The sequence below is a fragment of the Cetorhinus maximus genome, chromosome 32 (genome assembly GCF_964194155.1).
Source record: "Cetorhinus maximus chromosome 32, sCetMax3.hap1.1, whole genome shotgun sequence".
Lineage (NCBI taxonomy): Eukaryota > Metazoa > Chordata > Chondrichthyes > Lamniformes > Cetorhinidae > Cetorhinus > Cetorhinus maximus.
In genome coordinates, this window is record NC_135910.1 from 13,357,146 (window position 1) to 13,375,750 (window position 18,605).

The following is an 18,605-nucleotide window of genomic DNA, read 5'->3' on the forward strand; positions in this document are numbered from 1 at the left end:
TAAATTTTCGATCCTTACTGTGAATATCTTGATTCACTTTCTGACTACTCTGGTTCTTCCCCACACCTCCCCCCTCTAAGTTAGGGAACAACAGACTCAATTTTGTATGAAGGCGGTGTTTCATTAGTAATTCAGATGGTGTTGAACATGTAGTTGCATGAGGAGCTGTGTGATAGTTGAGAAGAAATCTTGATACTCGTGTTTCTAACGTTCCTTTGGATAATTTCTTCATGCCTGTTTTAAAAGTTTGTACTGCTCTTTCTGCTAACCCAGTGAATGAGGGATGATATGGTGCTGTTTTGACATGTTTAATCCCATTTTAAGTTCATGAATCTCTGGAATTCCACACTAGTGAAAGCAGTACCATTATCTGAAACAATGACTTCTGGTAGGCCATGTACATGAAAACATTGGTGCAGCTTTTCAATAGTTGCACACGATGTAGGTGATCTCGCTTCATACAGATCCATCCACTTGGAATGCGCTTTGATGATCACTAAAAACATGGTACCTAAAAATGGACTGACATAGTCCATATGTAGTCTAACCCAGGTCGACTAGGCCACTCCCACAGATGCAGTAAAGCTGAAATGGTCAACTTCTGTTGTTGCTGACACTGGGGACAGTGTTTAACCATTTTTTTCTGTATCACTGTCTATACCTGACCACCAGATATAGCTTCGTGCGAGCATCTTCATTTTCGAAATGCCTGGATATGCACTGTGAAGCTCTGTCAAGAGTGGTTCTCTTCCTTGCGAAGGGATGATGACTCTAGCTCCCCACAATGAGATTCCATCTTGACAAATTAATTCAGATTTACGGCATAGAATGGTTTTAACTCTTCAGAGACTTGTGCATTTGACCATCCTAGCAATACCTGTTCTCGGACTCTTGATAAAATTGGATCCCAGCTTGTTCCAATTTTTTATCTGCTTCGCAGAGACCAGAGAGGAGCCCAGGAAATTCAACACAAGTGCATCGTCTTGAGGCACTGGAGCATGTATAATGGTATCTGGCAAAGGAAGACAACTGAGAGCGTCTGCATTTCCTATATGCACAGCCGGACGGTACATAAAGGTGTACTCGTATGCCAACAAAATCAAAGCCCATCTTTGAATTCTAGCAGTGGCTATCGGCAGAATTGTTTTATCTTCACTAAACAAACTCAACAGTGGCTTGTGATCTGACACTGTGGTGAAGTGTCGACCATGCAAATATTGATGGAACTTCTTTACTCCAAATGTTACAGATAAGTCTTTTTCAAGCTGTAAGTAACCCTTCTCAGCTGCAGAGAGGGCTCTGGAGACATAACCATGGCCTTTCAGATCCATCCTCCATCTTGTGCGACAATACCGCTCCCACTCTATAGGGAGATGCATCACAAGTTAGTATTAATTCCTTTGGTGGGTTATAGTGCACTAGCAGACATGACGAGTCTAAAAGCTTCTTGACTTTTATGAAGGCTTCTTGTTGAGCCTTCCGAGACCATCTGTGGCTCTTCTTCAATAATAAGCATAAAGGGTCTAAAACTGAGGACAAATTAGACAAGAAGTGACCATAATAATTTATCATGCACAAAAAAGACTTGAGTTCTGTGATGTTGGTAGGAGATGGTGCTTCCTTGATTGCCCTGACTTTCTCCTCTACTGGATGTAACCCTTGGGTATCCACTCGATGACCCAAATAAGTGACTTCAGTCGCTTGGAAAGTATACTTCCCTTTTTTCAATCGTACACCAACCTCTAAAAATCTCCTTAAAACCTTTTCCAAATGTCCCTCTTCCATTGATCCTGTGATCAGGACTTCATCCAGGTACACTACAACTCGGGGAAGCCCTTCTAGTAGGCTTTCCATCCTTGCGATTGGATAGTTGTCTAATTTAGCAGCCTGGCTCATAGTTAAATTGTTGTTTCCGCAAATGTGAATGTTTTCATCTGGTTTCATCACAGGCACTATGGGTGCAGCCCATTCTGGAAATTGGACTGGCTGGATTATTCCTAACTTCTCTAAGTGGCACAATTCTGCATCCACCTTCTCCTTTAGGGTGTAAGGTTGCCTCCGAATCTACGTATATTTTTGCTTGTAGGCCTTTTATCTTTCTCAACTCATCTTGGCATGCGCTGTCATACTTTTTTGACAGCTCAGGAATTCGTCCTGTTCGTTCCTGAAAAATTTCTGGCCAGTTGAACTGAATTTCTTTCAGCCAATCGTGGCCCAGAAGGCTAGGTCCTTCACCTGTTACAATAATCACTGGGAGCTGGGCTGTCTGTTGCCTGTAGGATACAGGTGCTGAGGCGATGCCTTTTGCCTGTACTGCATCTCCAGTCTACGCCTTCAGCTGAGCTGTGGTTTTCCCCAGATTCAGTGACTGGGTACCTTTGCTCAGTTATTTAAAGATGTTTTCTCCCACCCCTGTGGTCGATGCTCCAGTGTCAACCCCCATAAGCAGAGGCTTCCCATTCACTTGAAGGGTGGCAGTGATTGGTTCTGTTTTCCTTCCTTTGAGATTGTATAGGGAATAGATATCAGTATCGGCAGCACCTGGTTCATTTACAATGTGTACCTTAACCATCGTGGTCCTGCTGGCTTGGTTTTACCCTGCATTGTTTTATAACATGTCCTTTTTTTTGTGACAGTAGTGGCATTCCGCCTCTTTAAATCTACAGGTTTCTGGCAAATGGTTAACCCCATATCGGTAACGATTTCATTTCTGAATCACTGGTGAGCTGCTTCCAGCATTTCTTTTTGTTTTCCGAGTGGTGGGGACTGTGTCTCGCTTCGTGGTTGTCTCCCTTTGCCAGAGGCTTTAGCTCGTCGGGTAGGCCCTCACCCGACCAGAACGAGCATAAAATGACGCGCAATGACGCCGGGCAAGCGTTGGGCGGGCGGCGGGCAGGCGAAAAGGCCAAGCGGTCTTTGGATTTTTAAGGAAACCTCATCCATGGGCGGGATGAGTTTTCCAACAGCTACTAAAAATTAAATTAAAATCTAAACATTTCATTAACAACATGTCCCTGCTCAGGTGGCAGAGTCAAACGAGGGGGCATGTTTTTTTAACAACTTAAAATTCTTTATTTTTATTTCTGAAAATCTTCATCTCCTGTGCTCTGTGCTTCGGGGAGCTTTTCCTGCGCGCGCACCTGCGCGCCTGCGTGAAGTTCCCTGCTCGCCCTCCTCCCCTCCCCCACACAGGCAGCGCTGAGCGCTGCAGCACGTGTTTCACGCTGGGCTGGCCTTAACTGGCTCGCCACCGTGAAATCACGGTCCAGGCCCAATCGCGGGCAGCGGTCAGCTTCCTCACAGCTCCCGCACCCCCCACCGAGCCTGCCCAACGTGGGCAAAATCCTGGTCCTGGTTTTCGCACCATGCCCGACGGTAGGTTCCCACCCTAACTGGAGAACGGCGCCATCTTGCACACTCTGCAAAGCCTGTTAAGTCCCTCTCAGCACTATCCATTGCCAGCCCTATCTCCATGGCGCACTTCAGGTCTATATTAACTTCTGCAAGTAAATGGCACTGAATGGCATCATCGTGTACGCTGCAAACGAAACGATCTCACAACATGTCATTTAGAGTATTCCTGAAGTCACAGCGCTCCGTTAACTGTTTTAACTTTGCGATATATGTTGCAACTGATTTACTGGGGGCCCTTACTCTAGAGTTGAACTTGAATCTTTGCATGATCACCCGATGGCTTAGGCTGAAAATGTGCCTTCACAAGGTCTACCAGCTCGTTAAAAGATCTGGAATTTGGCACGTTCAGGGCCATCAGACTACGGATGAGGTTATACGTCTTGCTCCTGCAGACACATAGAAGAATAGTGTTCTGTTTCTCCTACGCTGTTATTTTGTTTGCCACAAAGTAGAAATCTAGGTGCTCTGTGTCCTGACTCCAGTCTTCAGTGGATGAGTCGTATGGGTCAATTCAATGCCGAAGAATGGCATGACTGGTGAATATACTTTACTTTCTTCCCTTAAAAATCGAAATACTCACATTCGCGAGGCTAGGTGCAGCATTGGAGCTATTTACCCTCATTGCCAATTGTAATAAACTTGGTGTACCAGACAGGTTTCTTGTTAGAAACAGTAAACTTTATTTACAGAGCTCCTGATGAAGCTACATGCTTGAACCAAAACCAATGCTAGAAAGCTCCACCCCTAAGATTACCCGCACTTAGGGCTGATTCGTCTGTACAGTCACATGATCCCCAAAACAGCATGAAAGGTTTTACTTGTAATCACTACATTATATATTATAGTAATTCATTAGGCAATGTGTGTTAAAAACAATGCTATCACCAGGCTTGTACAGTGCATATAGGTGTCAGTGAACTCCAGGGACAAAAGTATCAGTAAATCTCCCATTCCCATCCTGTCTGATACTTTGAAATCATTCTCCCCAATTGGTGCCAATACTGCCCCCTCCAGTGATGCTCCTGTACTGTACCCTAGTGTCAGACCTGTACCCATTAGTACTGTACCCCAATGTTATATAGTGTGAGAGCTGTACCTCAGTGTTATGCAGTGACAGACCTGCACCCACGAGTACTGCACCTGTTATGCAGTGACAGACCTGTACCAATAGAACTGTACTGCAGTGTTATCCAGGGGCAGACCTGTCCCCACCAGTACTGTACCCCAGTGTTATACAGTGACAGACCTGTCCCCACCAGTACTGTACCCCAGTGTTATACAGTGACAGACCTGTCCCCACCAGTACTGTACCCCAGTGTTATACAGTGACAGACCTGTCCCCACCAGTACTGTACCCCAGTGTTATACAGTGACAGACCTGTCCCCACCAGTACTGTACCCCAGTGTTATACAGTGACAGACCTGACCCCACCAGTACTGTACCCCAGTGTTATACAGTGGCAGAGCTGTACCCACTAGTTCTGTACCCCAGTGTTATACAGTCACAGGCCTGTACCCACTAGTACTGTATCTGAATGTTATACCGCCAGTACTAACACAGGGTTATACACCTCAAACTGCTCCCTCCAGACCATAAACCTGAGAGATCAAATTCTCTAACTGTAATGCTCTGGGTGATTTGCACAGACCATGTGGACTGAGTAAAAACGTGTCAAATGATTCATTGAAATCCCAGAGCCAGATTTAGTAGGAGCACCCAAACAATTGGTATTTGTCAGACACTTCAGTTTAAACTACAGAACCTTCTCTATCTCTTATGGTCCTTGATGTTATCATTATCATTATTTTAAGGGTCGTTCAAAATGGGTTTAGTGCGAATGGAGTAACCTAGACCATATATTTAAAACCTGTGTTTCCATCCATCGACTCACATCTCCGGTTGCTGATACCATCTTTTCTTAAGTTAAAGTTGCTCCATTCAAATTTTCTAGCAGAATTGAAGGTATCAGCAGTACACTGAGATGCTCATGTTTGTTGTGTTAATTGGTGTTCCTTGCTTAAGTTTATTTCCCCAGTTCGAATGATTTTAACATATCAAAGGGAATGGAGTATAAAAATTGGGAGGTCTTGCTAAAACTATACAAGGCACTAGTTAGACCACACCTAGGGCAGAATTTTTCATATGGCGGGCGGGCTCAGCAGGAGCGAGTGGGGGGCAGGCGGGGTGTGGGCGTGGAGCCGATCGCTGCCCCCCATTTTACGTGGGAGGGCCAATTAAGGCCCACCCAGCATAAGACCCGAGCAGTAGCGCTACCTGTGCGGGCGGGGGAAGGAGGGAGAGTCAGGGCCAGCACTCTTTCGCGCATGCGCAAAAGAGCGCTTCAGTCTCCTTGAGGCACGGCGCTGCCTCAGGGAGATTGAATTACTATTAAAATGATTAAATAAAAGGTTTAAAAATGTATTTAAACATGTCCTCTCATGTGACTGTGTCACATGAGATGGGACATGCTTTTATATTTATGAAATTTTTAAAATTTTTTTAATAAAAGGTCTAGGAAACCTCATCCCACTCATGGATGAGGTTTCCTAAAAAAAACGCGAAGGCCATTTGGGCTTTTTGCCTGCCCACCAACCTTGTTTGGATGGGCAGCGTTAACAATTACAATAATTGCTTTGTTAATGGCCTTAATAGACCGTTTACATTTCGGCGGGCGCGCAGCTGACTCCGGAACATGCCCACCAAACGACATATAGCGGGACTGCACGATGATGTCGGGATGCACGCCTGACGTCATCGTACGTTATTTTACGCGTTGGCGTGTGGTGCCCGCCCCCGCATGCCGATTGAAAAATTCTGCCCCTAGAATACTGTGAACTGTTTTGGTCCCCTTATCTAAGGAACAATATACTGGCATTGGAGGCAGTCCAGAGAAGGTTCACTAGGTTGATTCCGGGCATGGAGGGATTTTCTTATGAGGAGAGGTTGAGTAGATTGGGTCAGTACTCATTGGAGTTTAGATGAATGAGAGGCCACCTTATTGAAACATATAAGATTCTTAGGGGGCTTGACAGGGTAGATGCTGAGAGGTTGTTTCCCCTTGTGGTAGAGTCTAGGACCAGAGGGCATAATCTCAGAGTAAGGGGACACCCATTTAAAACAGAGGAGGAATTTCTTCTCTCAGAGGGTAGTGAATCTGTGGAATTCTTTACCACAGAGGGCTGCAGAAGCTGGGTCGCTAAGTATATTCAAGGCTGAGATAGACAGATTTTTAATCAGTAAGGGAATCAAGGGTTATGGGGAAAAAGCAGGAAAGTGGAGTTGAGGATTATCAGATCAGCCATGATCTCATTGAATGGCGGAGCAGACTCGATGGGCTGAATGGCCTACTTCTGCTCCTACATCTTATGGTCTTGTTATGGTCTTATTGGATCCTGAATATCTGGCTTCATGCATGTAAAATGGCACATGGGCAAGATACCCTTCACCACTTGTCACAATCCCCAATCTCATCTCAGGTTGAACTGGGTTGAAAGCTGCAGCTGTGCAGTCTCTTGGTCATGGATTTGTTTATAGCAGGGTAAGAGTTTAAAAAAAGAAAGACTTGTATTTCTATAGCATCTTTTACCACCTCAGAATGTCCAAAAGCACTTTACAGCCAATGAAGAATTTTTTGACATGTAGCCATTGTTTTAACATAGGAAATGTAGACCCAGGCCGGGCAAGGAGCGGAGGATAAAATTGCTTTTAAAAAGCCACTGTTAAATTAATTTGATCAGCCTAAATCCAGTTCATAATGCTCAATATTTTATAAATTAATTTTCAGATTGTACATATTGCCAACAAGATTGGCATTTATTGTCCATCCCTAGGGTGGAGTTTGCTCGGTCACTTCAGAGGGCAGTTAACAGACAAGCCCATTGATGTAGGACTGGAATCAAATATAAGCCCAAACTGGATGTGGTGCCAGATTTCCTTCCCTAAAGGCCATTAGTGAAGTAATTGGGATTTTACCTGAATGCTTCATGGTCACTTTTACTGAGACCAGGAGACCAGCTTTTTATTTCCATGTTTCTCAACCTGAATTCAGGTTCTATAGCTTCCACAGTGGGGCTTGAACTCACATTCCCTGCATTATTAGCCCAGGCCTCTGGATTAGTGGTCCTGTACTTTTGTAAGGTTGATTGGTGTCTCAATAAGAGGTCCGAAGGCTTGTATGATTAAACATAAACCGTTTCCGTTTCCCCTAGCGGAGAGGTCAATTACCAGGGAAACAGATTTAAGGTGATTGGTAGAAGGATTAGAGGGGACATGAGAAAAAACTTTTTCACCCAATGGGTGGTGGGTGTCTGGAATTCGCTGCCTAGTTTGGTGGTGGAGGCAGAAACCCTCAACTCATTTAAAAGCTACCTGGATCTGCACCTGAAGTGCTGTAACCTGCAAGGAAACGGACCAGGTGCTGGAAGGTGGGATTAGAATGGGCAGCTAGTTTTTTTATTTATTTTTTTTCGGCCGGTGCAGACACAATGGGCTGAATGGCCTCTTTCTGTGCCATAATTTTTCTAGGGTTCTATGGTTAGAATTTACTCACAGATCCCCGGTTTCTGGTTTACATGTAACATGTACCAGCAAAGCCTCTCTAAATTTCCAAAGCCACGAAATTTAAAGGGGAAATGACCCATTGGACCCAATTTCAGACTGAGTTGTCTGGGGTTCATTGGGCAGCAACTGGGGTTGGGAAATACTTTATGGGCTGTAGCTTGGATGCACTGAGTTAACAGCATGTGCCATTATGGCTAAAAGTTCCTTTCAAATTAAGTGCTGAGAGTTAGGGAACAAGATTGGACCTACATTCCCTTACACATACTCCATCGTACAACAGTACAGCAGAATTGTGTGCCAGGATTGGTAACCGTGATACTTATTTATCTGCTTGCTGCAGTGATTTTATCAGATTCTGACCTTGCTTGGATTTGTACAGGAGGTTTTCCTGGACATTTCTATCCCGCTTTTCTCAACAATTTCTCTCGTTCTGCTCCCGAAAGTGCCAATTGTCACTGGGGTACAGGTGTCAGTCGTTCCTCCTACCCATCCCCCCACCAGGGCCTCATTCAGATGGGGACTAGTGTTGGGCTGCTATTCGACGAAGAAGAAGGTCAGACCCCAGGCTTAATCCCATCCTTCCTCAAAATCATCCATACACCCCATATGAACTCTCCACAGGTCACAGAATTGGTCTCAGGACCAGCTATGGATGATTTCCACTCATCTCGCCATCCCCTCCCACCACTACCCAGTCTGGAGGCACTGAGGTCAACTGTGGCCACGGCTGAGATCCACTTTGAAGGTATCAGTGTTTATTCTGTTGAATAAACAAATGTAATGTTAAAAACCTCCAAGATTCTTGAACTCTTACTATGTTTAGTGAGCCTGACGCCTTTTGGCCAATATTTATCCCTCAACCAACATCACCAGAAACAGATTATCACATTGCTGTTTGTGGGAGCTTGCTGTGCGCAAATTGGTTACTGTGTTTCCTACATTTACAGATTTATTACAGATTTCCAGCATACGAAGTATTTTGCTTTTATGTGCTTAAAGGGACAGAGCCATTGAGTGTGATTGGGCCCATCCTCATCACTTAATGTCACAGAATGCTCCCGTAAAATATTATGTCAATTTGAAGAAAAACATAATATAATGCTTTAAGATAATTGGTAAAAGAAAATAACCAGAGGTGACATGAGAGAACTTTTCTTCCCCAGAAGGAAAAACCAGTAAAAAGTCGAGGCAGGTTCAATTGAGGCATTCAAGAGGGCATTGGATCATTTTCTAAGTAGAAACAATGTGCAGGGTTACGGGGAAAAGGCAGGAGATTGGCGCTAAGTTAAAATGCTTAGAGAGCTGGTGCAGACATGATGGGCCGAATGGCCTCTTTCTACACCGTAACAATTCTATGATTCTATTACAACAGTAACTACACTTCAAAAAGTTCTTCATTGGCTGTAGAGTGCTTTGGGACATCCTGGGGTGGTAAAAGATGCTAAAGGTCTATAGAGGTCTTTCCTTCCTTTTCTTTAAACTCTTACCCTGCTATGTAAACAAATATTCCACCTGGTGAGCAGTGCAAATGACCTGATGGACGTAACAACCCTTGGTTGTGCCTCTCAACCATAGTGTCCTTGCATTAAACCGAGCCACAGGTAGAAGCAGCAGTGGGCGCAGGTTGAAAAAGGCAAAACCCAGCAAACCAGCAACTTGACAGCAAGCAGAATAACCAAAGTTGCACAGCAAGTGACATTACTGGCATCTGCCTCTTCATCCAGCTGCACAAAATGGACAGTGCAATCTGTGAATGGAACCATTGCAGCACAGACGGAGGCCATTCGGTCCATCATGCTCTTTGCACTCTCTCTGAATAAAAAAATGTCCAACTAGTCCCACGTACCATTGCCCTGCCCATTTTCTTTTCCTTTTCAAGTTCTAATCCAATTCCCTTTTGGCAAGTCACGATGGAATCTGTTTCCACAGCCCTTTCAGGCAGCGTGTTCCAGATGGAGGTAATGCAACTCCCTCAACTTCACTTTTAAAAAAAAAAATTCATTAAGTTCATTAAAAAAAAATTTAAAAATTCATTTATTGCCCTCTGAACAAGGGCAATTAGGGATGGGCAATAAATGCTGGTCTGGCCAGCGACACCCACATCCCATGAACGAATAAAAAACAATAATGGGATGTGGGCATCATTGGCTAGGCCAACATTTATTGCCTATCCCTAATTGCCCTCGTTGAGAAGGCATTTAAAAGTCAACCACATTGCTGTGGGTCTGGAGTCACATGTAGGCCAGACCAGGTAAGGACGGAAGATTTCACTCCCTAAAGAACATTAGTGAACTGTATGGGCTTTTACAACAATCAATTCATGGTCATCATTAGACTTTTAATTCCAGATTTTTAATTGAATTTAAATGTCACCATCTGCCGTGGTGGGATTCGAACCCAGGTCCCTAGAGCATTACCCTGGGTCTCTGGAATGCTAGCCCAGTGACAATATCACTACATCACCTCCTCCCCACATGGGGTTGGGGTGTGGCAAAGTCTTATGAGATTGAATTAAGATTCAGAAAGTTATGCACTTGCTGTGTACAGTAAGTCTTGGTTGGTTGCACTCTACCCACCCACACTAATGTCAATTTTAAAAAAGACATTTATATAACATTTTGCAGCCAATGGAATGCTTTTGAACTGTACTCACTGTTGTTATGCACGAAAGGCAGGCACAGCAAGCTCCCACAAACAGCAACCTGACCATGACCCAGGTCATCAGTTTTTGTCATGTCGGTTGAGGGGTAAATATCAGCCGGGAGTCTTCAGGGCTACACAATGGGACCCTTCACATCTAACCGAGCTGGAGCTTCGGTTTAATATCTCATCTGAAAGAGGGTCTGTCAGACAATGCAGCGCTTCCTCAATACTGCATTGGAGGGACAAGCCTGGATTTTTGTGCTCAAGTCCTGGAGAGTGGGACTATGAACCCAGAACCTTATGCTTCAGAAGAGAGAGAGAGAGAGAGCTACCGATCGAGCACACGATTAACACACATTAGCATAAGATAAATTCAAACCTTGTCTCTCAACAGACATTCCCAATAAACTCAATGCTGTCTAACTCTACAGTTTAATCCCAATAACTAAAAAAAAGACTGTGTTTTAATTTAAAAAAGAACAATTACATTGTCACACTTATCTTATTCGATTTAGTTATATTTAGCTTTAATATTTAAAAGATTGCCTCGCTCAGAGGGGAACATAAAGGGCGTTGAAATACTGATATGATACAGATATTTTTAAATAATTTATTTCCCCCCCCCCAAAAAAAAAACCACACAACAATACATAAGCAACTTTAAAATCTGCTATTCACAAAATAAATAATCCGGTCCGGGTTCCTCATAGGATGAAGGGGGTCTCCGGGTTGCAGTTGGGGAAATAAGCCCCGGGGAAACCCGCAGGGGGTCTGCAGAATTCGCTGCTGCCCTTTAGAAGGGCCGGGGCTATCCCGAGGGGGGTGGCGGCCGGCGAGAGCTGGGGCAAGAGGTAAGTGGTGTGGCCGGCCAGGAGGCTGAGAGGGCAGGGGCTGCAGGGGGCGGAGAGCCCGCAGGGCAGCGGGAGCACGGGGGTGTAAGGGGACGGGTGCCCGAGGTAAGGCGGCGGGGGGCAGGTGTAGCCCAGGGGGTAGCCGCTCTGGGGCTGGAGGGGGGAGACGGGCCAGCAGAGCGAACCCGCCGGCGCCAATCCCGCCGGGGCGCCCCGCTTGAAAGCCAATTTAGCCCGGGGCGGGGTTGCCCTCCTCCTCAACTTGCCAGTGGTGCCCCCAATGAAGACATCGTCGCTGCAGGGGTCCAGCATCCAGTAGTTGCCCTTCCCCGGGTCGTCGTAGTGTCTGGGCACCTTGACAAAGCACTTGTTGAGACTCAGGTTGTGCCTGATGGAGTTCTGCCAGCCTTGCTTGTTCTCCCTGTAGTAGGGGAAGTTCTGGACGATGTACTGGTAGATGCCACTCAGAGTCAGCCTCTTGCCGGGGCTCTGGCGGATGGCCATCATGATCAAGGCATTGTAGCTGAAGGGGGGTTTCTCGCATCTCCCCGTCCCCTCGCCGTCCTCTCCCGCTTCCCTCCGCCTCTCCTGCCCAGGAAACTCCGGCTCTGGCGCCCCCGCCCCCGCCTTGCCGGGCATCTCGCCTAAAATCGCTTGGGGCAGGAGGCTCTGGATGCTGAAGTTCGTCCTCGGGATCATCTTGGCGTCTTTCGCACCTGCCATCACCAAAATGCAACTCTCTGGTTGTTGCCACCCCCACCCCCCCAACCCCCCTCCCTCCCTCCCTCCCCCCCGAGTATCTCAGCTCTGGTGTCCCATCGTGGAATGTACCCAAATACTCCAAAGGTTTGACAGGCGCCTCCTCCCATTCCGGTCACCACCTCCACCCCTCCCACCCTCTCCTCCCAAAGCCAATAGTCTCCCAGCTCTTCGCCACTGGAACCAATCAGATTCTGTCCTTTTCCATTCCCCCCCCACTCCCCAAATCCAAACCCACCGAAAAAAATTTGATGTTTTCGTAAATTCTCCGGATAGCGAAGGTGAGCAAAATTCCGAGTTAAACCCGAATCTCCTGACCGTGAGGTGCTGCGCTTCGTTTGTCGTTTTATCCTGTTTTTTGTTTATAACCAGGATAGCCCGAGTTTTAAACAAGTTACATCCCACCGTCTGAATTGGACACAAGACTGAAACACACACAGATATTGACAGTCACACATCCAAAAAGCACATGTGGACACAGACAATCACAGACAGACTCAAACACACTAAACTCAAACATAAACACTCAGACTGAAACACACACACACACACATACACACACAGATCAGAGACAGCCTCAAAAACACACACATTCCGATTCAAAACACACGCAGCCATAGACACAGACTCAGACACTGACACACTCTCAAACCTAAATGCACACAGCCAGAAAATACACATACAGATTCAAACACATACAAACTCGACCATAAACACACACACAAACTCAAATAGACACACACACATTCAAACACACACAAACTTAAGCACTTAAAGCATAAACGCACATACAGTTTCAAACACACTGATACAGACACAAACTCAGACAGACTCAAACAGCCATACAATGGCAGACTCAACACATACACAAACATTTATATAGGCAAGGACAGGGGCAGAGTCAGGCATGAACACACAGACACAGAGGAAGGCACAGAGATATATACATGAACACATACATGCAGAGTCAAAACAGACATACACACAACTCAAACATATAGATACAGAAGTGCAGAAACACAAACGCAAAGATTTGTAAAATACAAGATCAGGAACAGGAGTAGGCCATTCGGCGCCTCCTGCTTGTTCGGCCATTGAATAAGAATTCCACTTTCCGGTCTGCCGCCCCCAAACCCCTTGACTCCCTTGTTAATCTCGAATATATTGGATGACCTAGTCTCCTCTGATCTCTGCAGAATAGAATTCCACTGACTAACCAGCCTCTGAGAAAAAAATCAGCCTTAAAGAAAAAAAATGAAGAGTCATATGGACTCGAAACGTCAACTCTGTTTCTCTCGCCACAGACGCTGTCAGACTTACTGAGCTTTTCCAGCGTTTTCTGTTTTTGTTTCAGATTTCCAACATCCGCAGTATTTTGCTTTCATCTTGTGTGTGAAAAAAATTCTCATCCCAGTCTCAACAGACGCAAAATGCAGACATACAGTCTGTTTACAAAGTTCTTGCACACATTTAAACTTTCATAACTTTGGATGTGCATACAATAGAATCAACCCACAAATAACATATGAAGGCAGAATTCATCAAGTTTTAACACAATGGAGATCAAAGTTCTAGGCTTCAATATAACCACAATCCATTGTGATATAGTGGGTTCTGAAGAGGATTCATACCGACTGGAAATATTGACTCTGTTTCATCTCCATAGATGCTGCCAGACTTGCTGAGTTTTTCCACCGCTTTCTGTTTTTATTTATTATCTGTGGTGATACATTGTTCAAAGTGATTTTCATAAGTTCACACAGTTTCAGCATCATCAACAATATTAACGACTTTAAAAACACTATGAATTTGCTTTCATATTCCATTTACAGTTTCCTTTAATCGTGTCAGCAACGTCCATATCCCATGAATAAATAAAAAATGTCTATACCCAGAGTTTTTACAGTTTAAATTTGCAGGACTTCATACCCTGTAAACACACACACATTAACATATGTATAAAGTGCACCTTGACAGATACAGGCATGCAACCCACAGACACATATACTGGATTAAAATGTTTTTAACTACAATCCAGGAAAACAATCGCTGGAAGTACTCAACAGGTCAGGCTGCATCTGTGGAGACAGAACACAAGTTAGGATCCACGACTTGAAACATTAACTCTGTTTCTCTCTCCACAGATGCTGCCAGACCTGCTGAGTGTTTCCAGTATTTTCTGTTTTTATTTTTGATTTCCAGCATCTTTTTTAAAATTCATTCACAGGATGTAGGTGTCGCTGGCTAGGTCAGCATTTACTGCCCATCCCTAATTGCCCTTGACAAGGTGGTGGTGAGCTGCCTTCTTGAACCGCTGCAGTCCATGTGGTGTAGGTACACCCACAGTGCTGTTAGGGAGGGAGTTCCAGGATTTTGACCCAGTGACAGTGAAGGAACGGTGATGTATTTCCAAGTCAGGATGGCGTGTGGCTTGGCGGGGAACTTCCAGGTGGCAATGTTCCCATGTATCTGCTGTCCTTGTCCTTCTAGGTGGTAGAGATCACGGGTTTGGAGAGTAGTATTCTAAAATCTGGAAAAGTTAGGAACAAAGGAATGCCTGCTTGAATTCAAACATCATAATTTTGTATTGTCTTCATACAGCATGTGAAATTAAACAGAGAGAAAGACAAAGAGATAACTAGAGAGGTAAATAACAGATAGGCAAACAGAACTATGGAAATGCATAAATAGTACCTAGAGAGATAGATAGCTGAAAGAAAGACAGTATAGATAATAGGGAGAGAAATAATAGACAATAAAGAAAAAAGATTATGAAAATAATCAATGTATTTTAAGGAAGTGTACTACTTTCTAATCACAGGTGTAGGCATCACTGGTAAGGCTATCATAATTGTCCATCATTAATTGCCCTTGAGAAGGTGATGGTGAATTGCCTCAGTGGCTTGCTAGGCCATTTCAGAGAGCAGTTAAGAGTCAACCACATTGCTGTGGGTCTGGAGTCACATGTAGGCCAGACCAGATAAGGATGGCAGATTTTCTTCCCTAAAGGACATGAGTGAACCAGATGGGTTTTTACAACAATCGATGGTAGTTTTATGATCACCATTACTGAGACTAGTTTTTTTATATTCCAGATCTTATTTTTTTAATTAGCTGAATTTAAGTGCTGTGGTGGGATTTGAACTGGTGTCACCAGATCATTTGTACAGACCTCGGAATGACTAGTCCAGTAACATACCTAGAATATTACCATGTGGGTACTTTACAAAATTCAAAAAAATTTTTGAAGAATAAATGTATTTAGTCCTCAACAAAGTGTTGGATTTTTCTATTTAAAGTTTATATTTTTTGTTCATGTTTTTGTAATTCAAATTATGTCAAAAATGCAGTTTTTCCCTGTAGCTCCACGATTTTACATTTTCTCCCAATAATATCCCCAAAATAAAATTAATCCCAATTTAAAAGAGTAAGCTTTTTCTATTAGAAAATATTCTAACTGGAATGTAATTAACTTAGCTTCTCTTCAAGAAATTTTAAGGTAAAGTAAAACCTTTCATACTGCTTTGGGGATCATGTGACTGTACAGACGAATCAGCCCTAAGCGTGGGTAACCTTAGGGGCAGAGCTTTCCAGTCATGGACCTTGTTCAAGCATGTAGCTTCATCAGGAGCTCTGTAAATAAAGTTTACTGTTTCTAACAAGAAACCTGTCCAGTACACCAAATTTATTACAATTGGTGACAAGGATAGATAGCTATGACACTGCACTTTGCCTTGCAAACGTGAGTATTTTGATTTTTAAGGGAAAAAAGAAAAGTATACTCATCAGTCATGCTACTCTTCGGCAGAATTGACTTGTACCATTCGTCCATTGAAGATGGAGTCAGTACACAGAGCACCTAGGTTTCTACCTTGTGGCAAATAAAATAACAGCGTAGGAGAAACAGAAAGCTATTTTTCTATGTCTCTGCAGGAGCAAGACATATAACCTCAACCGTAGTCTGATGGCCCCAAACACGAAAAATTCCAGATCTTTTAACGAGCTGGTAGACCTTGTGAAGGCACATTTTCAGCCTAAGCCATTGGTGATCATGCAAAGATTCAAGTTCAACTCTAGAGTAAGGGCCCTGGTGAGTCAATTACAATGTATATTGTAAAGCTAAATGAGTTAAAGGAGCGCTGTGACTTCAGAGATACTCTTAATGGCATTGCGAGATCATATGGTTTGTGGTGTACATGATGACACCAGTCAGTGTCGTTTACTTGCAGAAGGTGATGGAGATAGCGCTGGCAATGGAGAGTGCTGAGAGGGACTCGCAAGCTTTGCAGAGTGTGATTCATGGTGCATTCTTCAGTTGGGGCGGGAAGCTACTGCCGGCCATGGCGCGATAACCAGGGAGACAACCACGAAGCTGTCACAATAAAGGGCATGTTATAAAGCAATGCAGGGTGAAATCAAGACAGCCAATCAGACATCAGGCCAAGATGATTGAAGTGCACAATGTAAATGAACCAGAAGCTGCTGATACTGATATCTATTCCCTATACAATCTCAAGGCAAGAAAAACAGAACCATTCACCGCCACCCTTCAAGTGAATGGGAAGCCTCTAGTCATGGAGGCTGACATAGGAGCATCGACCACAGGGGTGGGAGAAAACATCTTTAAATAACTGAGCAAAGGTACCCAGCCACTGAATCTGGAGAAAACCACAGCTCAGCTGAAGGCGTACACTGGAGATGCAGTACAGGCGACAGGCATCGCCTCTGTACCTGTATCCTACAGGCAACAGACAGCCCAGCTCCCAGTGATTATTGTAACAGGTGAAGGACCTAGCCTTCTGGGCCATGATTGGCTGAAAGAAATTCAGCTCAACTGGTCAGAAATTTTTCAGGAAAGAACAGGAGGAATTCCTGAGCTGTGAAAAAAGTATGACAGTGTATACTGAGATGAGTTGAGAAAGATAAAAGGCCTACAAGCAAAAATATATGTAGATTCGGAGGCAACACCCCGGTCCTTTAGGGCCAGACCAGTGCCTTACGCCCTAAAGGAGAAGGTGGATGCAGAATTGTGCTGCTTAGAGAAGTTAGGAATAACCCAGCCAGTCCAATTTTCAGAATGGGCAGCGCCCACTCTCCCTGTGAGGAAACCAGATCAAACCATACGCACTTGTGGAGATTACAAATTAACTGTGAACCAGGCTGCTAAATTAGATAAATATACAACACCGAGGATTGAAGATTTGTCCACTAAACCTGTAGGAGGAAAATCCGACACCAAATTGGACATGAGCCATGTATACCAACAGCTAGAGTTGGACAGCACATCTAGAGGGTATGTAACCATCAACACGCACAAGGGTCTGTACCAATATATGCCTACCCTTTGGTTTATCACCTGCCTGTGCAATCTTCCAAAGAACCATGGACAGCCTACTACAAGGGCTTCCCTGAGTTGTAGTGTACCTGGATGATGTCCTGATCACAGGATCAATGGAAGAGGGACGTTTGGCCAACCTGGAAGAGGTTTTAAGGAGATTTTTAGAGGTTGGTGTACGATTGAAAAAAGCGAAGTGTACTTTCCAAGCGACTGAAGTCACTTATTTGGGTCATCGAGTGGATGCCCAAGGGTTACATCCAGTAGAGGAGAAAGTCAGGGCGATCAAGGAAGCACCATCTCCAACCAACATCACAGAACTCAAGTCTTTTTTGTGCATGATAAATTACTATGGTCACTTCTTGTCTAATTTGTCCTCAGTGTTAGACCCTTTACGCTTATTATTGAAGAAGAGCCACAGATGGTCTTGGAAGGCTCAACAAGAAACCCTCATAAAAGTCAAGAAGCTTTTAGACTCGTCATGTCTGCTAGTGCACTATAACCCACCAAAGGAATTAATACTAACTTGTGATGCATCTCCCTATAGAGTGGGAGCGGTATTGTCACACAAGATGGAGGATGGATCTGAAAGGCCATGGTTATGTCTCCAGAGCCCTCTCTGCAGCTGAAAAGGGTTACTTACAACTTGAAAAAGACTTATCTGTAACATTTGGAATAAAGAAGTTCCATCAATATTTGTATGGTCGACACTTCACCACAGTGTCAGATCACAAGCCACTATTGGGTTTGTTTAGTGAAGATAAAACAATTCTGCCGATAGCCACTGCTAGAATTCAAAGATGGGCTTTGATTTTGTTGGCATACGAGTACACCTTTATGTACCGTCTGGCTGTGCATATAGGAAATGCAGACACCCTCAGTTGTCTTCCTTTGCCAGATACCATTATACATGCTCCAGTGCCTCAAGACGATGCACTTGTGTTGAATTTCCTGGACTCCTCTCTGGTCTCTGCGAAGCAGATAAAAAATTGGAACAAGCCGGGATCCAATTTTATCAAGAGTCCGAGAACAGGTATTGCTA

At 44.3% G+C, this 18,605-nt stretch overlaps 1 protein-coding gene across 1 annotated transcript; it reads right to left on the reverse strand.

Moving 5' to 3' along the window:
• Positions 1-11,322: 11,322 nt before the first annotated feature.
• foxg1c (forkhead box G1c) lies at positions 11,323-12,192 on the reverse strand. Its single transcript, XM_078533101.1, has one exon. It carries the CDS (start codon positions 12,190-12,192, stop codon positions 11,323-11,325), a length of 870 nt encoding a protein of 289 aa, XP_078389227.1.
• Between the last annotated feature and the right edge of the window lie 6,413 nt (positions 12,193-18,605).

What these genes read in the sequence shown, in the direction of transcription:
- foxg1c (XM_078533101.1), bottom strand. Translation starts at nt 12,192, where the DNA reads ATGGCAGGTGCGAAAGACGCCAAGATGATCCCGAGGACGAACTTCAGC.